Source organism: Ciona robusta, chromosome 2 (assembly GCF_009617815.1).
Source record: "Ciona robusta chromosome 2, ASM961781v2".
Lineage (NCBI taxonomy): Eukaryota > Metazoa > Chordata > Ascidiacea > Phlebobranchia > Cionidae > Ciona > Ciona robusta.
The window spans coordinates 4545036-4571929 of record NC_143236.1 but is presented as its reverse complement, the minus strand read 5'-3'; the positions used below and the strand labels follow the sequence as shown (position 1 = coordinate 4571929).

The window sequence follows — 26894 nt, the reverse complement described above, 5'->3', positions numbered from 1 at the left end:
CGATGTAAATTTTCGTCGTGCGTTGGGGTCGATATCAGGTAAGTATCATGTTTTGAAACAGTGGACTGTGAACGGTACCAGACCAAGGATACGATACTAGCTTCTAAAAGAAGTGCTGTAATAAACCAAAGAAAGCTCTCTTTTTATGGTAATCCTTAATAAAGCCAACGTAACAAACTGAAACAGCTTAAAAACATTAGCAAAGAAACATCAAAGGTGTATCTGTTGTAACTTCACTTTATTTAAAAGCACACGGAAGCAATAAGGACCAAGTTATTTAAACAACTAAAATGAGTAATGCGGCGACTCAAGTCTTAGATTTTCGCCCTGAATTCGCATATGCGGGTAGCAAGGGGTCATATTTGGAATAGGGTATTTGATTATTGCACTTGGGGGTAAGCTGTAGTTTTATATAGAACTAAATCACAATTCACGTCTCGGTTGCGTTGTCCGTAGACGTGGTACGCGGAAGAATAAAATCAGTCACAGTAAAAAGGAACGAACATTACAAGCAAAATGAAACTGCGAAACGAGAATAAAAATATAAACTGGTTTCATTATGCGTCATCAGTTTGATTAGATACGAATTACACACAGTGGAAAAGCGTATGTTAAGTTTCAACAGCTGATCTTTATAGAAGAATAAAGAATTCACATTAAATCACTAAGCACCCTCTGTTGGAGCCTCGTCAATCATTGGTCGATTGTATGCGGCTTCGTTTTAACGTTCCGCTTGTTGGCGCTATGAGCTGTAACAAAGAGGGTGAACGTCGAGGCGATTGGCTATAACGGCGTTGACGTAGAGACGACGTGCGATCCGGTTTTCGATTGGGAGACGACGTCACAGATGACGAATTCATCCGCTGGCGGCGCCCGAGTGCCTGTCTGATATCAAATGATGACGTCGTCTTCGGAGAGCTGGGCACAGACGAACCGTGTATCGGCGACGCTATTCGCGTGTTGTTGGAAGGTGGCAGGAAATGTAATGACGATGTGGAGGATTCCTTCATTGGAGAAGGCAAGTTCGCTTTGAGTTGTCTGCTGAGCATGGCGACGCATCGGTCACCGAAGAGACGGAGGTCATTATGGTAGGTGTTTAGCCGGGTGCGGAAAGTTGACTGGAAGAAAAAATAGGTTGGACATTCAAAGTAATAAATAAAATACGATTGTAAATCAGTGAGGAGTGCGATATTCATATTAACGCATAGGAAATGGCGCTACGTGGTTTAGAATAAAAAAAATAACAAAATTTTAAGCTTGAAGCAGCAAAACTAAGAAAAGCTTTCATCACACAAAAAAAGAGTTGAAGTTTCACCGACCACGGTCGCTACTCCTGCGTTCGTTTCAAAAGCACCGACGAGAGTTCGTTCCGTAGTTTCAGGTCCAAGAAACCACCGCGTTGCTGTGGATAGTAATTTATTATGTTCTTTGTATGTTCCCAGTATTAAATATTTAAGGTTTTAAAGGAAAATATCCAAAATAAAAGTTATATAGTACTGTGAGGGAAGGCGGGACACCTTCAGTACATAGTATTCAAATATCCTGATCATTTTTTAAACAATTAAAAACAGCATATGAAAATCGTGAGAAAACGGTTTTATAATTCTTTGAAAGTTCTTTATTTACTACCAAATGGGATGAGAAAATAGGATGAAAAGGTGTCCTGTCTCTCTCCACCCTACTACATCTCGATTTTGTGGGAACGGGTATATTCAAAGGACTTAACAGACGGGCAAATTTTCGTACGAGACCAAAAAAGTAAATATTTGTACCAATGTTCAAATCAGTAAAACAGTTATGTAAAAAATCTATGTATATACTTATATACTTATGTTTTACCTGGCGTGTAATGTTGGCGAATGACGCTGGTCGGCGCTGGGTGATGCCTGTTTCGATGGCAGGCGTCGACCAGACGCTGTTTGGTGACGTAGGTTCTTCACCGTCCTCCTTTGTGACGCAATAATCGCAGCAGCAAAGCGTGAAAAATTAAAAGCGGGCATGCAAATTAAAATGGCGACAAAATTAACACTCAGCGATTAAACAAGTTCGAATTCGTTGTCCCAAATTTAAGCTAATTTTACTAAATTAATAATTAATAGAATATTTTCGGTTAACAGAAATTAATGAATGATGTGTCTACGTTCTTTGCATAGCTTATATTTAAAAACGCCTGAAATTTGCAAAATTAACAAAGGAAAAAAACAAAGTTTAGTTTAGGGTATAAAAATGTCTTAGTCATTAAGAACTTCATAACAATTCTTACCGCTTCTTCCACTATCGTGTTGCTATCAAGGGCAGATTCGTAAGGAGGCTCTCGCATCGTGTCGTCGCTATCGCCGGAAGATTTACGCTGTTGCGCCACTTGGCTGACAGCTTCGCCAAGGGCTTGTTGGGAAAGCAATGGACCTCGACGTGGACTGCGTTTTTATAGAAAAGGAAAAAAATATAAATCTTGTCTGGTTATAGACTACTATGTAAATTGTAGTAATATAGTAGGGTGTGGGAAGTCATCCCATTTGGTAGTAAACAAAGAACATTTAAAGACTTATTAAACCGTACCCTGACGACTCCCATATGTTATGTCCGAACTCTGTGGGGTTTTGGGCGCGTCAACATTTTCGCGCCTGTTGTGAAGTCACCAACGGTTTTGGCGCGAGCACGGTAGCGCATGTCGTGACGTCATTGATTACGCGCGAGGCATCTTTCTTTCGCGCGTCTTTTTATCGTTGTTTCTCAGTATTCTTCGTTTCACATTATCAGTCTCTGTCTGTAGTCGTTGTGTAACGTGTCGTATTGTCCAAGTTAGTCTCGTTTGATAGTGTATGATTTCTACATAGTATACTTGTTCTATATCGTTTCAATCTATTTAATTTATGTCGTTACGTTATAGCTCACTGGCTAGGATTATTACCCTTTATCTAGAACAATAAATATGATATCAAGTACAAGGGTGCGGACTTATTAATGGCGACGAGGTAAACAACCGATAACGCACATCCCAAGCATCAATAATCCTAGTCAGATCCTAAAAGTGGATATCCTGAAAAGCTTCATCGAAAATCCGCCGCAAATATGGAAGTTGCAGCTTCAGCCATGCCAAAGTTTGATCCAGAGGAGCACCGCAACAACGTTTTCGACGCATTCGTGGAATATATCGATGCGTTCGAGTTTGAATACGAGGCGATTGCAAAGGAACCACCCGCGGACACAGTAGATAAAGACAAATGGAGGGAAATTCAGAAGCGCAAGATTTTCCTCGGCAGATACGCATCCCGAACTTTCCAAACGGAATATAAGGATACGGTCCCCGAAGCGGACCGAAAGCAACTAACATTTCCCAACCTGGTGGAAAAAATGAAGTCCAGGTACGAACCAACAAAAAACTATACTCTAGCCAATCACGAATTCCATAAAATCGTCCAATTTGAAGACGAAAGCTTTGATGTCTACGCACATCGAGTAAGGCACGAAGCACAGTCGTGTCACTTCAAATGTGAAAACAGCAACTGCACCGTCGCAGATATAATGATCCGTGATCAAATCATCATCGGCAGCAGCAACAATGAGATCCGTCGGAATGCCTTAACTAACCAATGGAACCTAAGCCAGCTCATGGAGAATGGCAGGAAGCTGGAGGCCGCAACATTTAGCGCACATAAAATTGCACAGGATCAGTGCTCTGCTACCTTCATTTCTCGGGTAAGGCCCGGAAAATATTCGGGCGCAAAACGCCAGAGCAATAAAACGGCCACACATCAATGCAGAACATGCTCCAACAAAGCCTGTGAAGGGGGCAAACAATGCATTGGATCAAAAATGCGATGCTTCGATTGCAATGAAATGGGTCATTTTCGAGGGTCTCAAGCATGTCGCGCCAAACCTAAGAAACATCGAAGGCGCACGAGGCGCGTAGAATCCGATTCGGAAAGCGATAGCAACGGCAGCAGCTACTCATCGGAGCGATCAACTTCGTCAAAATCCTCAGCGGACAGAGGCAAGCGTCACGTCAGCACTAGACCACGGCGAGCAAAATTGAATCGAATGAGAATTCACCGAGCCCATCATCGAACGCGAAACACGAAGATGCCCAATCATCCAAAATACCGGGTCAGTGTTATAATCAAGGAACAAGACGTTCCAGCATTTGCAGACACAGGAGCGGACATCAACGTCCTGTCAGAAGAAACAGCAAATTTTCTTGACCTCCCTCTCACATCAACAACGACAAGAGTGCGACCGTACGGATCCAAATCTCTTAAATGCATTGGCTATTACGAAGGAAGTGTCACATTCGGCGATGCATTCGCAATAGCAAAGTGTTACGTTATCCCAGGACGGGCAGAAACACTTCTAAGCGGCAAGCTCTGCGAAGCCTTGGGGATTATCAAATTCAACCCAACACCAAAAGTCATGGGAAAAAGAATATACAAAATAAGCTGTAAGGATGCAACGAAACAGCAATTGGTCACCGAATATCCATCAGCGTTCGGTGGGATCGGAACACTCCATGAATACAAAGTCCATTTCTACGTCGACCCAGAGGCAATACCAGTGGCGCAGCCAGCCAGACCAATTCCCTACCATTTGAGGGACCGATTCCAAAGAGAAATTGAGGAAATGAAAGAAAATGACATCATCGAGGAACACCACGGCCCTGCTCCATGGGTCTCCAACCCAGTCCTGGCCCCTAAGGAAGGGGGGAACATCCGGGTAACAATAGATATGAGGCAAGTTAACAAAGCTCTCAGCTCAACGAATATCCCAATCCCACGGGTGGAAGACATCAAAGCAAAGCTGTCCGGATGCAAACTGTTTAGCAAACTCGATTTAAAGTCAGCCTTCCACCAGCTGGAACTTGATGAAACGTCACGCCAATTAACAGTGTTTCACGCAGGCAACCGATTAATGCGATACAAGCGACTCACCATGGGAGCAAAGCCCGCCTCAGGAGAACTAACCAAGGCCCTAATGCCCATATTTAACAACATCCAGGGTTGCCACGTCATACATGACGACATTGTAATCGCCGGCAAGTCATCGACAGAACACGACAACGCTTTACACGCCACCATGCGAAGGATTGTAGAAGTGGGCCTAACGCTAAACCCAGAAAAGTGCATTTTTGGAAAAACTCAAATTCCATTCTGGGGAATGATAGTTTCAGATGAAGGAATGAAGCCAGATCCATCGAAGATCGAAGCACTCCAAGCAGCCACACCTCCAGAGTCAAAAGAGGAGGTAATGTCATTCTTGTGTTTTGTTCAGTCTTTCTCCGACTTTATCCCGCACTTATCAAGACACACAATCCATCTAAGAAAACTAACCAAAAAGAACGTACCATTCCGTTGGAGTAAAGAGTGTAAGCATGAGTTTGAAACACTCAAGTCCTCACTGCAAGAGAAAACACTTCTTGCATACTTCGACCCAACCAGGCCGACGTTTATTTTTGCAGACGCACACACCTCCGGACTATCTGCGATACTTACACAAGGCAAAAGAGTGGACCAGTGCCGACCGGTCGCGTACGCAAGCCGAGCGACAAGACCGGAAGAGAGCCGTTACCCTCAGCTTGATTTGGAGGCCTTGGCCGTCGACTTTGCTCTCCGGCGATTTCGGCCCTACATAGCAGGAGGGCCGAAAACTACGGTATTAACGGATCACAAGCCGCTAATAAGCATATTTAGCAACACCCGCAAAGGGTCAATCCGCACCGACCGGATCAAGTTAAGGCATCAAGACCTATGCTATGAGATAAAGTGGGCACCGGGAAAGATCAATCCCGCGGACTACTTGTCACGACACGCCATCCCATTTAAGAACCTAGCTAAAACAATTCAGAGAGAGTCGAACGAACTTGAGAAAACGGTGTGGATGCTACAGTACTCCCCATATACAGAATCGGTCTCAATGAGACACATCGTCCGCGATACGGCGAACGACAAAACACTCTCGAAACTAAAGCAATACATACACAAAGGATACGTCCCTCGTTCGGAACCAGACCTCGACCCGTACAGAAAGCTTCTGCCGGAATTAAGCATAGTGGACCAAATGATTATGAAGGGAACCAAAATCGTCCTACCACGGTCACTATGGAAGTCGGCGATGGCGAAGGCACACCAAGGAGGCCACCCGGGGATCAATGGACTAAAAAGACGAATCCGCAGCCATTTCTGGTTTCCAAACATAAACAAGATGGCAGAAGAAACAGTCCAAGCATGCAAACCATGTCAACTGTACACAAACAAAACGATGAAAGAACCATTGATGTCAATCCCTTACCCCGAACAACCATGGCAAGACGTAAGTATTGACCTATTTGGGCCTATGCCCGATAGAAAACATGTGATAGTGGTGCAAGACATAAAAACAAGGTTTCCAGCAGCGAAGGTGGTTAACTCAACGGGAGCCAAGGATGTGATTCCGGCGATTGCCGGTATATACAACAGCTACGGGAACCCGGACAACCACCGGACAGACAACGGACCGCCTTTCAACTCCAAGGAGTTTACAAAATTCTCAGAATGCAACAACATTAACCACAGGACATCATTTCCGTACCATCCGCAGGCAAACCCGGTCGAGACCTTTATGAAGCCACTAGGGAAGGCAATGAAAGTGGCGAGCTGGGAAAGGCAAAACAAGCAGCAGGCGGTGGACCAACTCCTCGCTGCCTATAGATCGACGCCACACCCCTCAACAGGCCAAGCACCAGGCAATCTAATGTTCCGAGGAGGGTACAAAAAAGACATCACCCGTCAGGTTCTCGACAGGGAAGAGGTATCAGCGGCCTACAAGAGGGACAGAGAGAAAAAGGAACAAAACGTAGACAAATGCAATGAATCAAATCACCGAAAACATTCTCAGTTTGAACCAGGGGACCTGGTTATGGTAAGAAACACAGTGCGAACAAAATTTAACCCGATATTAGGCCCTCAGATTTATAAAGTAATCAGAACACTGAGCAGCGGAGCCGTGCTGCAGAGACTAGAGGACGGCCGAGTGCAACAGCGTCACGGCAACGACATCAAACCCGTCACCTTCGAGAACAAGGAGAGGGCGGACAGCGAAACGTGCCAGTGGGTGTGGCCGGACGATGGGGAAGAAATGGCTGATCAACAAACCGAGGGCCACGAACATGATGAGAGCAGACCAGACCCAACAACAGAAGACGAACGAACCGTGGTTCAAGCCGAACCGGCAAGGCGAGCCCCACCGGAAAGGCGTAAGCAACCGACCCGGGCGAAAGTACCGAGAGCTCTAAAACAACTACAAGACTACAACAAGCCAGGGTTGATAGAAACACAGAACTGAATGTTTTGGCAAAAAAAAAAAAAAAAAAAAAGTGGGACTATTGTTATGTCCGAACTCTGTGGGGTTTTGGGCGCGTCAACATTTTCGCGCCTGTTGTGAAGTCACCAACGGTTTTGTCGCGAGCACGGTAGCGCATGTCGTGACGTCATTGATTACGCGCGAGGCATCTTTCTTTCGCGCGTCTTTTTATCGTTGTTTCTCAGTATTCTTCGTTTCACATTATCAGTCTCTGTCTGTAGTCGTTGTGTAACGTGTCGTATTGTCCAAGTTAGTCTCGTTTGATAGTGTATGATTTCTACATAGTATACTTGTTCTATATCGTTTCAATCTATTTAATTTATGTCGTTACGTTATAGCTCACTGGCTAGGATTATTACCCTTTATCTAGAACAATAAATATGATATCAAGTACAAGGGTGCGGACTTATTACCATAGACCGTTGTTAATTGTTTAAAACACGATCAGGATATTTTGAAATTATGTGATAAATGTGTCCCATCTTCACCCACCCTTCTATATATGAATAATACTGAGTAATAGGAACACATGTAACCTTATTTATCCTGTCAGGTCAACGACGTAAAAAAGGAATATGTAACATGTATGGGTAACATGGTAGCGACAGTCGTTAAAACACGGGTGTTCGGTTTTATACACACCTTGTTACGGGTAGCCACATACCTAACTCGATTAGTGATTATTTTTTTATTTTTTTTCCTTTTATTCTGTATGCGGTTGAAGCTAAAAGACAATCCACAAAACGCCATTGGGTTAAAGTATATTTTCCGTTAGGTGCTTAACCAGTAGTACAAATGCTTACAATAGGGCCGCACCAAGCCTCTAATCCCTTTTCTTAGACTACAGGTTTGCCGCGGTACCGGCAATGTATACTATGGGGTAAGATGGGACAGCTTTGACACACTATGTCCAAATATCCTGATCGTTTTATGTTCTTTGTTAATTACCAAATGGAACGTGAAAACATACTGAATAGATGTCTCATCTTCCCCCATCCTACTATATAGTATGAAACGAATGAACTTCTGGTTTGTGGAAAAATGCAAAGAATACATACTTTGTATCAGTGTTACGTCGAATGATAGTTTCGCTAACAGGCTTGTCTTCTACTGGAGTAAGAGGTGGAGTAAAACCATCCGGGTGCTGCAAAACAGTTTGCATAAACAAAAAATGGAAACAGTAAACAAAAAATGAAAAAGAAAAACAAATTAAAATGGTTTAAAATTGTTATGCTGGTTTGAGGAATAATGCATATAAACGTTCAAGTATTCCCACCTTATGCACTAAAATGTGGCCAACCCATTTGAAGAGGTTATGTTCCGAGTCGACGCAAAACTGCTTCGATGGCTCTCCACGGGAAGAAAGAGTGAAGCCCAGGATTTGATTCCTAATTAATCGTTATTAACAATGTAGTAGGAATACTGTTTCGATCAAAATATCCGGTAAAGTAGTTTGTAGTGGCGGACATTCAAAAGAAGAAGAGACAATTCCCTTTTCAGTAAAATATATTTAAATTAATATTCACAGGTGCAACTTATTAGAACTCTAAGAAAGTAGAATTCAAAGCAACTAACATATTTTGATTTTGCCACGTAATAAATCACAAATTGTTTGTCGCAGATCTTGAATATTAGTAAAAAACAGATACAGCACTGTTAAATGTCCCGTTGAAGATTTTTGTAAAACAATTGTGTATATAATCTGTTCGCACTTACTTAATCGCCGGTGGTTTGTTTTTTCTGTCGATTCCAATATAGACATTGTAGAGTGCCAACTGCACACATACTGCACCTTTCATCTGCAAGTGTATGAGTTGGTTAATATCACTAGTTGCGGAAATCTATTCACCATCGCCACCCCATGCTATGCAAACTATATGTAACAGTTACCGATTAGAAGTTCAAAATGTATATAAACTCAGACGAGTTACTAGATAAAGATGTTATGGTTTTTCATAGACATCGGTCCAAATTTTAACAATTTGTAACCAGACCGTAACCGCCAATTATTTGCACCAGCATAAATTTGTTGCAACATATTTAATGTATGAGTTTTTTACAGATTAAAAACGTTACTATTATTTGTAGTTGATAAAACAAACTGAAGGAAATAATAAATGTTAATGGGGTTAGTGAACACACTTAGTTACATGCATCATATGATACAGAATCATTATCACATGAATTTGTCATCATATATAAAATAAGAACGGTTAGTTTTTAAATTATAATGTTACATACAACTTATGTGTGGCTGTGTATGTTATTATCAGTTTCTCCAAATTAAAAAAAAACGATCATTTCTTAAACGAAGAAAAAAGTTTGCCAAGTAACGAATATTCTTACTTTTATAGAAATTGAAAATTAAAAAAGAACCAGACAAAAGTTTTAGCCAGGTTTGCCACGGAAAAAGAGTTAATGTTATTCGTGATTTCATCCGAAAATAAAGTTTATTTCCATGTAAAATAACGTTTGGAAACTTAAACTTCTGATGACGCTGCGTTATTGTGATTATTGTGTCCAGGGGCCATGACAGTGACAGTGCATGCTTAAGAAGAATGACGGCCATGGAACACCCGATTTTGACCAGTGACGTTACAGGCACAGTGACGTCACCATTAAAATCGGGTGGAAAAGTAAAGATGCACGAAAAAATCATGACACCCGTTAATTACGTCAAAACTCGCGATGGAACGGCGGTAGATCGGCTGACTCTTAACCGAACGCTTTCGCCAATTGCTTGGCGTGACCGATGACGTCAGATCTTGGTTCTATGACATAAAACATTCACAGTAATGGTGTGCAGTCGTGCATCAAATGCAGACGAGAGGAAGGTGGGATTTTAGGTTATCTTTTTTATAGAGCAAGCAAGTGTGTAGGTTTATGTTATAGTATGGTAGGGGAAGATAGGACACTTTTTCATTCTATTTTCTCGACCCATTTGGTAGTAAACAAATATCATTTGAAGAATTATAAGGCTGTATCCTCATAACTTCCATAGACCGTTGTTAGTTGTTTAAAACACGATCAGGATACTTTGATGTTATGTGCTAAATGTGTTCCGCCTTCCCCGCCCTACTGTATAATGTTGATGAAAAGTTTTAACACAAATTCTGTAACATAAGGTTCACTTGAAGCTATTTTAAAAATCAATATATACTTGTTGAGGGTTATGTGAAATTTATGATAGTTAAAGCCTGTTTTAACAAAATACATCACTCAACAGAAAGACCAAGTGAAACATTTTTTTAGATCAACCTAATGTGCATACACACTCACTCAACAGACACACCAAGAGGCACTATTAATGTTTCTACTTTATAAATACAAATATATAAACACTAGAAACAACAAATTAATTTTATACCGAAACAATGGTATCCAGTATGAAAATCTAAATGGTTAAGTTGAAACAAAAACTGAGTTGGTTATTCCACCATGGACCTCCGCGTGCAACATTTTCATTGGTTTGTTAGTCAATCAATATATCTTGACGTATTAACACATTTATATATGACATGAATTGTATGCACACATAATTTCAGTACCTTCAAAATTGGAAGATGTAATTTTGATGAAAGGGTAGAAATCCAAAAATGTTTTGTTTAAGTTATTTTTCTTAAAAAGTAAAATCATGAAACATGCTTAATACCTTGCCATACCACAGACTCAGAGCACCATCAGTGAGGCGAAGAGAGCAATTATACTTAGACCATTTCTTTTTGGATTCATAAAAGCGTAGAACACCCTCGAATATAATGTCATGACCCTCAGGACGAGGCTGTGCACAAAATACAGCAATCCAGGGTGAATGATGGGATAATTATAACGTAGTTGGTTAGTGCACCTGCCTCTAACCCAAAAGTAATGGGTTCAAGGCTCTTCGCGTTTAGCATTGTAAGCGTATGTGTCCTTAGCCAAGACACTTAACGTTAATTGTACCGACCCAGTGGTCACTAATCGGTTGTTAAGTTATCGGCCACATAAAAGAAATTAAAAATCCCCCCAAAATAATCACCCACAAAGTAACATAATTGGTAACTCGTAAGCTAGCATGAGGTGATTAAAACAGAACAGCCTTGTTTTACGACTGTCGTTTTCTGACCAGGGTAAAACAAGTTACATTCATTTATTCAAGAGTATAAATTTATCTTATTTGTAACATAGTAACACAGAGCATGTTGGTTTTAAAAAGGAACTAATCATTACCCAGTAAACGGTTGTTGAAATTGTATTACAAGATCAAACATACCTGCTTCAACCAAAGTATCTTTTCTCTCAAGTAGTCAAACTTTGCCACTAAATAATTAGTTGAAGGCATTTCCCAAGATTTAATGACTGAGAGCACATGCTCACTGAAGTGTAACGGTCGTTCTGCGTCACCGTCCATTATGACCTCATAGAGGCCCCACTTTTCCTCTGGGTAGTTATGTGCGGCACAAATTTGATGGATCAACGTTCCTGCCGTTAAGTTCACCTGTTGCATAATGTTGCTAACATCATTCACTTGCATTTAATGTTATTAGATATTTTGATAGCCTGTATATATTAATTACTTACTTGCTTGCAAATTGATACTCTTAAAAAAAACGTCTTTTACTATATTTTTAAAATAAATACAATTATTTTCCACAAAACTGACAAACAGAGTAGAGGCTTAATTACTGTCTTACCTTGTAGTTAACACACTTGTCATCTTTTGTGTTAATGTAGATAGGAACCATCATATCATAGTCAAGTGTAGTTAGCTGGACAAAATGGGGAAAAAGGTTAGACTAAACAAAGACTGCAGTCATTGCTGTACTTACCATGCTTTGCTGTTGAGTTGCTAAACTTATTTTCTCTTTTGCTTCAAGCAGTAATCTCTCCTTCTCTCTGTCCACATCAGTTACCTGCATGTTTGAAAAACATCCTTTTTATTGGTGTAATACACATACAACTTATACATATATAACTTTACATATAACTAATATATATTGAATTAAATGTTGGTTCAAATTATCAGCATGCATGTCTAGATTCAGTTTGTTCCTTTATGTAATGTCGCAAAGATTATGATGATGTATAATCTGACACTGTGTTAAAGTGGTTAGAATGCTTGCCTCTTACCCAGAGGTAATGAGTTTAAGGCTTATAGTGCTAACATTGTGGGTATGTGGCATGCGTCTTTAGGCAAGTCGCTTTACGGCAATTGCTCCAACCCAGTGGTCACTAATGGATTGTCCAAAATACCAGAGATACATAAAAAAAATCCAAAAATAAACACCCACAAAGTAACATACTTGCTAACTTGTACAAGGTAAATAAAAAACACCCATGTTATAACGACTGCTGTTTTCCCGCCACATGAGGATAAAGCAAGTTACATTCACTCATACATTCAAATTGTGACCAAAAATAGTAGAGACTTACATCAAATAGCCAGTCATAATACATAAGCAGGTCTTCTATGCAACCGATTTCCTGAGAGGTTTGTCCAATCATTTGTTTGTTTCCATTGTCTTTTCCACCCTGAGGTTCCATTAGCGTGGGACCAAACACAATGGCAAGATTGTGACGTGACATTTCATTCTCCTTCTCATGCCCTGCAACACTAAAAGTACAAACAATAGATCAATGGAAAACTGTATATTTCGTCCTGGGAAATTTGAATCACAAAATGGTAAACTTACTTGTTGAGATGATTAAGAAGAACTTTCAATGTGCTTCTGTTGATGTCAGGTAACTTAGCAATGAGGTGTTTGTACCATTCTAGTTTGCGGTCCTGGTGCTCTTGCTTTATCTCTGTAAAATTGGATACTTATATTGAGTATATAAATAAGTCGGGTTGCAAAATTATCCTGTTTGTCAAATGATAATTTAAACATTACTTACTAAGAAGAGATATAATTTTTACACTCATAATAGCGCGCGGTCACTAATGGGTTGTACTCTTTCATTCATAGATTGTTACATAAACTGCACATTACCAGCGGTGTCAATCCATTCATCATGTAGAGAGGATGTGAGAAGAGAACCCGGAAGTGATTTAAACCACCGCTTGAGGGCACTAGCGACATCATGTACATTGAGTTCACTTTCCCTCATCTGGGTATCTCGGGCATTTTGTTGAAACTCTCCAAGAAGTTGTGAAGTTTTACTGTGTGTGCCGTTCAACCGGTATATACCTCTCATTGTTAAACCTTCACCAAAATAAAAACTTAGTGCAGTTCATAAATCCTTACATAAATTGTATAACTACTATCAACATTATACAAAGAACTATCCTAGCTAAAACTCAGTGTTCAAATAAAACATTTTAAAGAAAGGTTGTTCTAAAATTTTTTTACCCAACTTTAAATTGTTACTTTGATTGGCAAGTGTTGATTACAACTACAGAAAGCTTGCTTTTAAAGTAAATTTAGAAAATAATAAAAATATAAAAATTATTTTTTACCGAACTGCTCAACGTAAGTCATGCACTTTTCTAATATGATAGGCACCCCTTCAGAAGTCACTTGTTGATTTTCAAGATCAGGTCCACAGTCACCATCTGCGCGCTTGAGCGCCGCAAACCATGATTCCGTGTCAGGGCGTGTCTCAGAATGAAAGTAATATGATCTGTGTTGAATTAAAAATTAAATTTTTAGTCACTCTAGCAGAGATATCCATCTATTTTAGCGGCTGTAAATGTTTACAAATTCAGAGAGTGTTATTTCTTTAAAAAATATAGTTTTTACTTTTCTCGAAAGACCAGCATGAAGACTGGCACTGACTCCTTCACATTTGCCGCATTATTGTTTAGACTTGTTCGTTCCTGCGAAAGATCCAAACCTAAAAATTACAAAAAAATGTCAATTTATGTATTGCTGTTTCCATACAAATAAATATCAATTTACATATTGCTAGGTTATATATTAAATAAAAATACTAAAAAGATAAATTGCTGTCTCATCATGAGATTTGTATTGATGGTGTGTTATCTATTTACACACAAACTCACTTATTTGGGCAATTTTTCTAAGGTCAATAAGCTCCATTGTTCTTGAATCTTGGTGAAAATAATAAAGTTGTTTTCCCCTTAATCGAAACCATGTTGATGCCCAATCCTGCAGGTACAAATATAAAAAGCTGGTATTGAAAACTATATGTCAAAACAAAATACTCCATGTTTAAACTTTAAATAACTGCACATTATCATTAAATAGAGCTTAATAAGATCTGTGTGTAAAATGTTAAGTCAGCTTAACAGTTTCTTTTACATGATTTCTATTCCTTACAGATAAATTCATCATTATACATAGTCAATAACTCCAGCTTATTAAGTTCAGCATGTAGTATGTTAAGTCAGCATTCCATTTTTTTGGATTATTTCTTTTGCTTACAGATGATTTCTTGTTCCAATGTTGAGTTTTCATCATCATTCTACCAACGCGATCGTATTCAAAATCTTGTTTCATGGCATTCTGTACCATGGGAGGTACAAGTGCTTGCATTAAACCAAGAGTCCACTTGCTGGCTGTGTCTTTACGATCAGCACAAAAGAGATAAGTTCTTCCAGTGTTTCGACTTACTTCAAAGCAATGTTGAAATCTAAAGAAGTGTTTATGGTTTTGTTTAAATTTAAAACAGCGTTATGCCAATTTAAAATTTTGTACCAGCATGTAATATACCACAAAACTTTATTCTTAATAACTGGGCAAAAATGAAAACCCACACACTAAATAAATCTGAAAAACAACTTACCCAGCTTTAGTTGCTTGTTCAGGTTGACATATTCCTATGCTGATGAGGTCAGAGCATTCAACTTCATCTTTAAGAATGTTGGTTTTATCGGGATCATAATATTTAAAGCAATTGTTCTCAAGGACACACATTCGCTTCTGAAACTCTGAAAAAGAAAATTGATTGAAAAGTTCACCAGCTTTATGTGATTGTAACATATTCTTCAATTAAAGCTGCAGAAACAAAGTTGTTTGGAAAGGGTATACAAGACCCTCACCTCCTTGCTGTAAAGCAGATTTAATTAAAGTAAGTCCACGAGCAGGTTTATGTTCTTCCTGTGTGCTTTTAAAGTCACCACCATATTTATACAGATGATCGCGAAGTGTCACTGGTGGCTTGGCACGCATTTTCGGCAAAGACTCCTTCTTTTGAAGGCTTATTCCCTAAATTAAAGAGAAAATGAACAAAGCTTGAACATTTTATGAAAATCAAGCGCCATACTATGGTATTAATAGACACATGAGCATTTCTTTCACTTTCCCAGACATTTCTTTTTTTTATATATAATGTATGTAATGTATTTTAACGGCACTACTGAGTATATGGAATCGTGATTGAAGCGATTGTTGTAAGTGTCTGCACAAAAACTAATACACTTCCAGTCAAAATGGTAGCACAATTAAGCCTTAAACCAAAACCTCTGGTGATGAGGTGAGCATCCACATGCCAGGGTACGAGATAATTATGTTGTTTTTAACAGTGTTTGCTGTTTTATTAAATTGTAAGGAAAATCTTACCCTGTTGGTAATATGACCTTCAGGGCTTACTTCAGATGTTGCACCATTCTGACCAAGGAATTCCTACATGTGAAAGAATAAATGAGAAAAATGAATAAATTACCAATATTATGACCAAAGCTGGATAGGATACAATTTTAAACGAAACTAATCTTTCATTGCATTCATATTGTTTGTGTATATACAAGTATACAAGTTACATTCATTCAAGTTTGTTCTCTATATTTTTCAATGAAAAATGATATATTAAACAAACCATATAAAGATACAAGAAACAACAGAACTTACCGCCATAACGTCATAACCAAGGTGCTTAGCAAGACTGTGAGCTGAAAATATGTTATCTCTGGTTAAAATAATGCTCTATCCTATCTAAAAAGGCCTGAGCTGCGATAGCTGATAATATACAATATGAACTTAATAATTTTCTGTTATTTTAATATTTGTAATTTACAACTCAACCTAAAACACCAAAGAAAACCACTTGAAAGCATAATGCTCTTATCATTTAATAAGTAACTCAGACATAGTACTCGTAAAAGTCAGAGTGACTATTTAATAAGTTACACATAACTTGCAACAAGTTTCACTTTGAAAGCAGTGTATCAATACAAGTCAAAGGCTTACGTGTTTTAGCATGTTGTTTGCCGGTATCACAGTTTGGGTCTGCACCACTGAACACAAGGCAGTATGCTTCTCTTATGTCATTGTTACGAACAGCATTGATCAGTCCCTGTTGTATTGTACAATGTTAGAGAATAAAATATTAACAGATTCAAGGCTCATTGATGCTACTATTGTGTGCATATGTGTCCTTAAAAAATACACTTGCCCAAAACCAAAAAAATAAAAAAGACTAAAAAAATTCACCCAGAAACTTGCATATGTGGTAACTCGCATTCAGACAAGAAGTGTAGGAAACAAAACACCTATGTTATAAGGTCTATCATTGTCCGTATAAGTTTCATTCATTCATCTACATTTACCAAAATGAAACTGACTTTTAGGCTCCATGAACGTTGACAGTAATGTACAGGTATTTGTAATTAGTATGTGTACTTTGTGCTTTAACTAAGGAATTTGTTTATTTTATTATGACATGAACAAGTCTGTACAATGAATCATGACCAAATAACTACTTTCATTTACATTATCTGTGCTTATAAGTATAAAAATGAAAGTAATGAAGAGTAATAACTAGTTTCAAGCTTCTTTCATTACTCTTACTGCCCTAAGCCTGAAAAACACCCCAAAACTGTACAATAAGTGGAAAGAAGATGTAAACCTTATATTTTAGAAACATGAAAGATAAATGGAACATATGTAGAACCTGATTGAGTTGTTCTTGGTTGCCAGACAAGCGGTGGGTATCCGTGTATTGCATCTCAATGTATTTACTGTTAATATGCCAAGCACGCTGTTTCCTGCAAACAGAAAGACATAATTATCAACTAATTTTTATACCTTTTTGTGCAAGTAAATAGTCATGAAAATAACAATGCATTTAAAAAACTACAGCAAAGGTTTGACTATTATTAGATGTCTAAATAAAGTATAAAAAAATGAACAAAAGTACAAACTTGTCAGCCATATCTGTGATAGCTTCACTTGATTTCAAGTTAGAAGACCAAAACTGATTTGTCCATGCATTTCCCAAGCTTAGAATTAACTAAAAAGAAGTTTTATTTTCAGATAATGCATTATAATTGCACAACAACGAAGCTTAATCATAACAATGAATGAACGGTTATAAGCTGACATATTATTTCCTGCATGTTACAAATTTAGTATTGCATGTATTACATAACATAACCAACACGAGTCCTTCATTATGTGTTTTAATTATTACAGTTAGTTGGACTTTCCAAACTTGATTCAATCTTTATGGCTTTTAATATCACATGAATGGCTAGTTGAAAGAAACACGCTTTATGTTTTTCGCACAAAAAACGTGAGTGGCATAACAACAATGAGTTGCGTCACACATTATGATACAATGCCTAACAAAATGTTAGTTTACTGCAGCAGTAAACCCTCGTCACCTACTCACTATTAGGTCATATAATGTACAGCAGTGGTAACTTTAAAAAGTGCAGAATTCTGTTTTTGGGCATGATGTTAAAATAGCACATAGTGCATAAGGATGCACAAAGTACAGGCAGCATTATACAATACAACCTTTATAGGAGCAAAACACAATTTCTCTTACCATTTTCATTTGTTCGGTCCAAATCCTTACGTCCATTTTAAGGGATCTCACTTTGCTGTTGTGAACCCCCAGGTCTCGGTGCACCCCTGCACAGTGCTTACATATCACAATAGCTAGATTAATGGATGCCCAGTCAGGGTCTGCTCTTCCACAATCAGCACAGACTCTGTTGGCTTCATTCTCCCACACTTCATTCACCACCTGCACGTAATAACATGTAAACTTTTGCTTTGCCAATATATCGTTAGGTGTTCATCAATTTGAACACATAAAATGACCTTAGGCAAAAGTGGAACGAGTGTGCAATAGTTTGGTTTGGAGAAACACCATGATCGCAAATTCTATTTATATACATTGTTACATAGTATTTCGACATTTTATCATTAATTAAGAATTAAAAACTTAGGCAGGGCGCCTTTAAGTTGGCCAGTTGTTTAAAAATACAAATTGGAAAGTTATCTATAAGAATCGTTTTACATTTGGGAGATTTCCCTAAGGGTAAACTACCACAAACATATAATAAAAATTCAAGATATTTGAAATTGTGTTATCGTATTGCAACAATCCACACCACAGGCGTATTTGATCAAACCATTACTTTGTAATCTGAAAGTCCCTCAGCGATCGCGTCGTTCAGCGCTTCCACCCAAGACCGCTTCTCTTCTTCGCTATCGGCTGCGAAGCTGTTACAGAATACGGCATTTTATAAAGTGGAAAACTAACACGCGACGCTGTTCTAAGCACTTACGTGAACGTGCGGTAGGGAAATACCAGTTGGAACTTTTTCTTGTCCACATCCTTGACGGTCGCTAATTTCATGGTCATCCTAGGAACAAACCTTTTAATATCGGACCTCTTAATACATTCGTGTAGGCGACTTACTTTGCGACGGGCTGACCGAAATTAAACTCATTAGTGCTCTTGTAGTAGGCGAACTGATCGCCTTTCGTCGCCAAGTAGGTCCTGTGGCCGTCCAATTTCAGCGACCCTTCCTTATAAGGCATGTACATACTTCCTCCTGGCTTGAACTGCTGGCCTTGGCATTGTTTCTGCATTACACGTATTCAAGTTATCAATTAAAACGCTTATACCAAGCAACTCCACTTCAAATGAACTGAGTGTGGCGTGATCAACGCAATGCAATCAAAAAATTTTAAGAAATGGGAGAAAAACCCTAAATTTAAGCAGGCACATACATCTTAACACGTATTCATATTCACCTAAAGATGCAATGCGCAAATTTCGCTCACGATGTCTGCTCACGACCAATGCGTTTAATGGTCGCTATATCTCTATCTATTAATGTCGCAATAACACACAATTGGTGTACTTACAATAACTAACGATCGACCTCTCTTTTTGTGGCCTTCTGCACGGCCTTTTCGAACCCCAGGGAAAGTCTGTCTCCGCTCATGCCCCCTAATGTTCGGCTGAGTATTCATCCCAACCAACATGCTCATGATTTCAAATTATCAAACGAACAATATACTTAACATACCTAGTACAGTATTCCTAACAAGCAGCTATTGCAGTTTGACGTGCGTAGTACGGTTTACTGCGTGATATACAATATACCTTTACTGCTGACGTATGGTATGACGTAGCCTAGCCTTATATCTTACTGTGTGTTTTAATTGCTTGACCTACCAGACATAAATCTGAACACACACAACTGCAAAATCGATTACGTCTTATAATTGATTCAATTAAAACTCAAAAGCTAAATACGAACAGTGTCTGCGACCTACATTTCAGTCCAATGAGTTAAAATAGCATAGGCTTAAAACCTCAGCTACACAACAGCATCAGCACAATAGAGCTTCCGTGCAGGTCGGAAATTATTTCAACATTTACATAAATATCTGATTCACATATTCTGACACACCTGCCGAAACAAAGCTAGTACATCTGTTTTAACCACGTGCCTTATTCTATTGTTTTTCGAAACAGCTTTGCAACACGCCGCAAATTCAGCGATATCCGCTCTGTGGCTGAATAAAAAGATTACAAGATTTACGAGTCAAAACTCAATGAACAAACTCGCGTGACCCTTAATCCTTTGCGTAAGCGCTTAAAGTGACTCACTAACAAAAGGCAGGCCTAAAGAAACGTCGTCACCCTACTAAAGCTGCCGAAGCCGGACTAATCTGTATTAACGCAGTCGAAAACTGTTTACGCCAAGCGCGCCGAAGCTCTCATTCACATTTCCTCCTCCCCTTTCCAAATGCGGCCACGGGTCCGCGAAAAAGAACGTCAGCAATTGAACAGCCACAGAAGTATCGATCAGTCGATAATGCGCCTTCCGCCCGCCGACGGTACAATTACAAGACCATAAAAAATCTGCGACTCGAACGTGCTTATCTGAAGCAACGTCCAGCTGGGCACTGCAATTACCACTGTTCTGTACCTATGTATTCTTTTCGTTCAAAGCGAAATTCCTGCGGCCGCACTTCAACGCTACGATGCGCCTGAGGCGTATTTGTGACGTGATAATGTGTCGTTCATCAATTATGACGTAACGTGCAAGTGGTATACCATTACAAAACCGAAATGCTAAAAAACAGACTACTGTTTACGAAAATGAAGAGTATAAATAACAAAATATACGAACAAGGCGCAACCCAAAAACCAACTAAATGTTTTAAAAAGTGAGGAAAATATAAAGTAGGGTGGGGGAATACGGGACACCTTTAGCAGTTGTTATACAAATGTTATGATCCTGCTTTAAACAATTAACAACGGTCTGTAGAAGTCGTGAGGATACAGCTTTACAATTCTTTGGATGTTCTTTGGCAACGAGACGAGAAAACAGAATAAAAAAGTGTCCGATATTTCAGCACCGGACTATAAAACAACCTTACATCATATGTTACAAGTATTCTGATTTATAGACCATGCCCATACAAGCTAAGACAAAACCCGTACTGTTCAATAACCACAGTGCGGGCAATATTCACGAGGCAAAGTAACAACAAACAACGTTTCGATAAAGCAAACGTGAAATTTTCCCAAATTACGTCATCTTACCTCGTAGAGCATCTTGGCCGCCATTACAGTCGAAGTCCACAGAGCCCTTTCATCCGAACTTTCAGCGTAGAAGATGTACTTCCTTCCTCCCTTAGTGAGGATGTGGAAGGACTTGAGGTCACTTTGCGGAACCTGGATCCGTAGGATAACTTCGATAGGTATAACTCCTTTGCTGAGCTCGGTCTGCGTTGATAAAGGTAACAATCGCAGTTAGATCATGCATCTTAGACATAGGAAAGGCGTATACAACAAAGGGAGATATAACCCCAGCACCTTCGGTCGTCAAGCTGTTTCGGATTATTATATTGATTGATTTGGTAATTGGACATATCGCTAGGATTGCAACAGTGCATAGCGATTAACTTATTTATCAATACTCGACCTTTCGTAACAAATACAAAGCAAGTACCTTGTTCTCACTCTCATAATATAGCAGCTCGTCACCGTTGAAAACGACCCATCGTTTGCGGAAAGGTGCTCGTCCCTCGTGCCTGTAGGGGGATTGTTTGCTTGGGAATTACAAAGCAACCAGTGTATACTTTGGCTTAGTGGGTTTCGCTGTTAGGGCACAACAGGCGGTTTCATGCGGTTGCCCAAAATTGTATATGAATATATTAATGTTACAAAAATCTGCATATACTTTAAAACTAGTAAAGTAAACAGCGTGTGTCAGTAGTCACAACGATTTGATAGAGTGAATACTTGAGTACAAAGTAATGTATAAACAATAACTAGTATTATTTATTGTGTATTTTATATGCAGCCATCATAAGTATACAAGTCTTGTTGTTCGTATTATTGCACGGTTTGTTTGTTTTTCCACCTCGCACCAGCAACAGGCCCACTCGTTTTACAAGGAACAAACCCAATAGAAGGAAGCCACTACTGATGCGGTATCGCGTTTCTACACCGCGACCGCTTGATACATATTAAGCTGGTGTGTGCGTTTAATATTATTATGAAGCAGTGGAACAACAAACTCCAGAACAATCAAAGATTTATAAAACCGTATCGTCACGACTCCCATTGACCGTTGCTAAAAGCGTCCCGTTTTCCCCACCCTACTATATTTTTTATTTCTTACATGTGGCTTTCTTATACAGAAGTCATTTATACTGAAACACTTATCCTACACATAGAAACATCATGGGAATCGGAAATTTTGTAAATTTCAATCTCTATTGGCGAACGTGGAATTATTTCCGCTTGGCAAAGAGATAGCTTTGGGTAAGGAATAAATACAAACAATAAATCCACGTTAAACAAAACAACTGTTTACCCACAAATATGTTTATCTTACCAGCCTTGTTTCCACAACCAGCCTTTCTTTGTTTTCTTCGACGCCTGCAGAAAACATCATTATTGTGACGTCACAAATAAGAAACGTATACAGGCACAACCGTATAGCGGAAACAATGTACAAAATAACAAAAGCTTATTAAATTACGCGCATACTGCTTAAAGGAAAAGCAGTGTAAAGTTCCGGACCTCAGCTTACAAGTCCCAATTTTTGCGAACTCTAATAGTTTAATTAAGTATTTAAAATACATTCGCTTGAATTGGATCATAAGAGCAATAAACCAAAATGGTGAAACTGCGACAAAAGCTGCCGGATCTTTAAACATGGTGGGCAATTAACCTTAATTTCGCGTCTTTGACCCCTCAATGACACGCCGGCCTTAACTTGCTCAAATGCGACACGCTTACCAACAAAACAAAGGAAGTACCGATTACGAAATCCGGTTCGGTCCAAAAAATCCCAAGTGGGTAGTATTGCTTGATTGGGCTTGCTATTAACGATTTTCCTGCTCTGTCCTTACAATTACCTTCGTTTACAGTTCGCTTGAATTTGTCACATGTATAATAAAGTGTACTCATAAATTACACGCGCTGAGTGCATGATCTTATGGTGCTGCTGTCTAGTAAAGCATGGTGGCTTCGACACACCAGTACAGCAATGTTACAATAATAATCATCACATACAAATATCTCGATAGCTTCGACACACAAATATACAAAGTTAGAAAATGCATCACCAGTCACCACATACAAATATCTCACCAAAGGAGACAGTTGGTGCAGATGAGGCCCACTTGTGTTTCGCAGCTGGTTCTCATCAACAATGAGAGCGTCCAATAAATCCGACTGTCTTCCATCACTTGTGGATGCTGCTCGCATGTGGGGAAGACGAGAGGAACCGTTCTCTCCTTCTTCGCTCGAGCTTTGCCTCTGCAGTTCCTAAAAATTTAACATTATTAAATAATGTACTGTGGGGTAAAATGGGATACCGTTGCTTACATCTCATATTATAGATATTCTTTGTTTGCTACCAAATGGAACGAGAAAAGAAAATGTTCTATATTACCTCATTCTACAATAGACTATTGTTATGAAATCATGTCCCATCTTAGCCAATCTAACTAGAAGTTGCAAACGTGATTCGTGGTTCGCGTTATACTTGGGCTTGTATACTTAAACTGTTTGTTTAGTATGTTTACAATATTAAACTGGTATTAAAGTGCAACAACTCACACTGACTGGACGTTTCATGTTTTCTATAAAAGCAGAAACGGGTCGAGTGGCTTTGTTTTTCCTTCTTAGTCCAATTCCAGATGATTTCTTCTTTTCTGCAGCACTGGAGTGAGATCTGACTTCCCTCATTCCATCGACTCGTAAGGCATGGTTGTTTACTACGATATCGTCTTCTATACTGTCGTAAATATCTTCTTGATAGACGTCACCTTCAGATAGCGGATCGTCTGATATGCTAAGCTCGTCAGCAGAAAACTTAAAAGTTGCAACCGGCGATGGTTTCTTCGATTCAAGTGACCCGGATGATCTCGGAAGGCTATAAATGGGAGTGCAACGTTAAGAGAGAATTCGTGTTTATTTTAATATAAAACTGTAGTTTAAAAAAAACGAGTATGTGTTAATCTAGTACAGTAGGGTTATAGGGAAGTAGGGACACCCTTTGATTCTATTTTTTCGCCCCATTTGCTAGTAAACAAATAACATTCAAATAATTACAAAATGTATCCACACGACTTCCATAGTCAACCATCCTCCCCCGTAGTACTATATAATATATGTAGTATCTTACTAGGTTGGTATAGAATCGTTTGAAGCTGTGGAAGAGGATCGGGAAAGACGCTCAATTATGTCCTTGGTCTTCTTGGAAACTCGACCAATCGGTGAAATAACGTCTTCACAAACATTATACACATTCTCTTCCTCGAGCGTTGTAGCTGCTAAAGCAAAAAAAAACGATTTTAGAACGTGCGCTCGAAATGAATTATTAATAAATTAGCTCCAGTGGTATTTAGTCGAAGCAAAGTCGAAACCGACAGTATTTTGTAACCATTACGTATGAAAATACTGTTTATCTATGACACTGAATCTACAAATTTGTAATCCATATATATACCTGGTTGAGTCTGGGCGGAGATGGGATCGGTTGTTTTTTGTGCAGCCATGTCCATAGATGCACCTCGTGTTAATGAAGAATGTCCGGAACTTGTAACTGATGGTGGTTTCTGGGTGTCTAGATCTAGTTCGTTGTAAATCGCATCTTTATCTTGGCTGACAGAATTCACTTTTCTTTCAGTATCCCCTGCACTGTTGGGCGGAGTTTCAGAACCTGGGTAGATCCAGTTAGGTGAACCTGGCGAGAGTTTTGCGTTGCTCTGATTAACACTAATATTGTTTTCTGCAAGGCTCAAGTACGACGGTGAAGGTTTCTCTGCAACTACAACAGAGGTTTTCGCAGAGGCCTCTGATCTGCTGTATTGATTCGAATGCCCTGTTGTTCCACTAAACTTCATAGGGTCGATACCGTCTGATAATGGTGGTTCGGGTAATTTCCTATCTCCGTCGCCCATCATCCAAGTTGGAGGAGGTGGCGAAGGGAGTGGCATGTGTTTAATGCTGACTGACAATGAAGACGTTTCTGTCGAAGGAAGCTCTACCGGAGCAATAAGAGAGTTGTAAGGTGGTGGTGGAGTGCTTGGGCTTTCCGAGCGAGCGCTATCGGCTGTTGCATACAGTTCTTCTTCCTCGGCTAGAATGCGCTTCGGCGACTGTTGAAAAACTTGAAACACAGCATCTCGGATGTTAGTGGGGGACGGAGGGGGCTGAGGAAGCGGATCGTCATCAACCAGATTGTATATATCATCATCATTTGCAGGTTTTTCCGTTACTGTATTGGTTAGGCTTGTCGCCAAGCAAAGATCATTCGGTGATAAAAGTGGGGCCGGTGATTCGTTGGGAAAAGAATCGTTCAACGTTATGCCGACGCTATGTGATAGTCTGTCATAGGGGCTTTCTGCTTCGACCAACTGCTGTATTACTCCACTTCCTTGAGTTGATTGGTAAGCAGGTTCAGATATTGTAGGATCAATAGGATCGTAATCATCTTCAATGGGAGTGGACTCAGCAGGTTTCTGAACTGCAACGATTTCCTCGTCTGTTCCAATGGCATCTATGTCCATACTACGACCTCGGTTATGTCTTGGTGGTTTGCTGACAGTACATCCTGGGATTTTGTTCAAAAGCCTTCGATAATGACCTAGAAAAAAAGCCTTTGATAAAGACCTAAAAAAGTTGAAGTGTGCTAATACCTAAGCTCCTAAATGAAGCATGAATATATAATTCATATTTATCCTGGTGGGCCGAACAATTAAAAAACCATATAGTAGGATGGGGTTAAATGGGACACTTTTAGTACATAATATCCAAATTTTGTGATCGTGTTTTAAACAATTAACAACGTTTTACGGGAGTCGTGAGCATATGGTTTTATAATTTTTCGAATGTTCTTTGTTAACTACCAAAGTGGACAAGAAAATAGATTAAAATCCCATCTTCCCCCACACTACTATATTAAACATGATGAAATACCTGGGAGAACAATTCCGATATCTTTCAATCTTTCCTCTGTAATTCCGTAACAATCTTGCAGAGAAAAGTAACCATTGCCGTTAAAGTTATCCAGGTATTTAGCTGGTAACTTTAGTTGTTCCAGAAAATCTTGAACCGAAGTTTCCGGTGATTCCATGTTGTTTTATAGATCCCGAGTTCCGTATTACTTGCGGCACATACTTATAAGTTATTCATAAATATTATCCAATATGAAAACGCCTAGTCACTAAAATTGTACAATTAAAGCTTTCATTGAAAGATATTGCCTAACGCAAGCCGTTCATTAGACCTAATGAAAATACAGCACGAATTATTACTTTAGACCATTTTTCTCAATATATCAGCACGCTTCGTTGCCGAGTACATGATATTACTGAACGCATTTCTCTTGCGACATGTTTTGGCAACGATACTACTATATAGCCTACTATCGAACATAACCACTGCCTAAAAGCACGAAAAGTCCTGATACTGTATTCTATATTTAAACTGCTTTACCAAGAATCGACCAAGTTAATTCTCCATTTTAATTGACAATCACTCTATATGCTTGAATATTTACTGCTTCTTCCTACGATCAATAAATCACAGTAAACTGCCGTTTTGTGCAGTGCTGTGAGAACTATAAGAACAAGCTTTGCCTAATGTTATTGCTGTGGCTTCTGTATCCAGTGTTTCTGATGAAAGCAGATTAGAAGCCATTGATATCCTGTTCTAAGCCGACTGGCTGCTGGCGGAACACTGTATACGCAGTGCTATAAGAGATATTATAATTATGAAAACTGAATACCATGTACTGATGTTTAAATAAATATTGCGAGACGTATGTGCCAATACACACATTGCGTCATTAAGAACACTTTCGTTTTCTAATCGAGAGAGCGAACATGAAACACATTCGTACAGTC

The 26894-nt window shown here is 39.2% G+C and overlaps 1 protein-coding gene across 4 annotated transcripts; it reads right to left on the bottom strand.

The window, feature by feature from the left end:
- Positions 1 to 221: 221 nt before the first annotated feature.
- Positions 222 to 26232, bottom strand: LOC149740379 (arf-GAP with Rho-GAP domain, ANK repeat and PH domain-containing protein 1-like). 4 transcript variants are annotated; one of them, XM_089871698.1, is made up of 38 exons: positions 25966 to 26231; positions 24494 to 25633; positions 24170 to 24317; positions 23602 to 23917; positions 23131 to 23307; positions 22370 to 22413; positions 21479 to 21560; positions 21070 to 21252; positions 18925 to 19091; positions 18791 to 18868; positions 18641 to 18725; positions 18043 to 18243; positions 17414 to 17502; positions 17164 to 17257; positions 16461 to 16566; positions 16122 to 16162; positions 15834 to 15896; positions 15314 to 15479; positions 15058 to 15202; positions 14697 to 14904; positions 14315 to 14420; positions 14052 to 14145; positions 13769 to 13932; positions 13302 to 13514; positions 13005 to 13116; positions 12745 to 12925; positions 12141 to 12224; positions 12006 to 12080; positions 11585 to 11809; positions 10985 to 11113; positions 10008 to 10103; positions 9049 to 9131; positions 8609 to 8720; positions 8391 to 8476; positions 2264 to 2417; positions 1840 to 1947; positions 1320 to 1402; positions 222 to 1118 (listed from the first exon to the last, which is right to left on the bottom strand). In XM_089871698.1, the coding sequence occupies exons 1-37, from the start codon at positions 26120 to 26122 to the stop codon at positions 1328 to 1330; spliced, it is 5787 nt and encodes a 1928-aa protein (XP_089727824.1). In that variant the 5' UTR covers positions 26123 to 26231; the 3' UTR covers positions 222 to 1118; positions 1320 to 1327. The 4 variants fall into 4 exon arrangements, with proteins under 4 accessions (XP_089727824.1, XP_089727826.1, XP_089727827.1 ...); XM_089871700.1 differs by having other exon boundaries at positions 24170 to 24314; XM_089871701.1 differs by lacking the exon at positions 10008 to 10103.
- Positions 26233 to 26894: the final 662 nt, after the last annotated feature.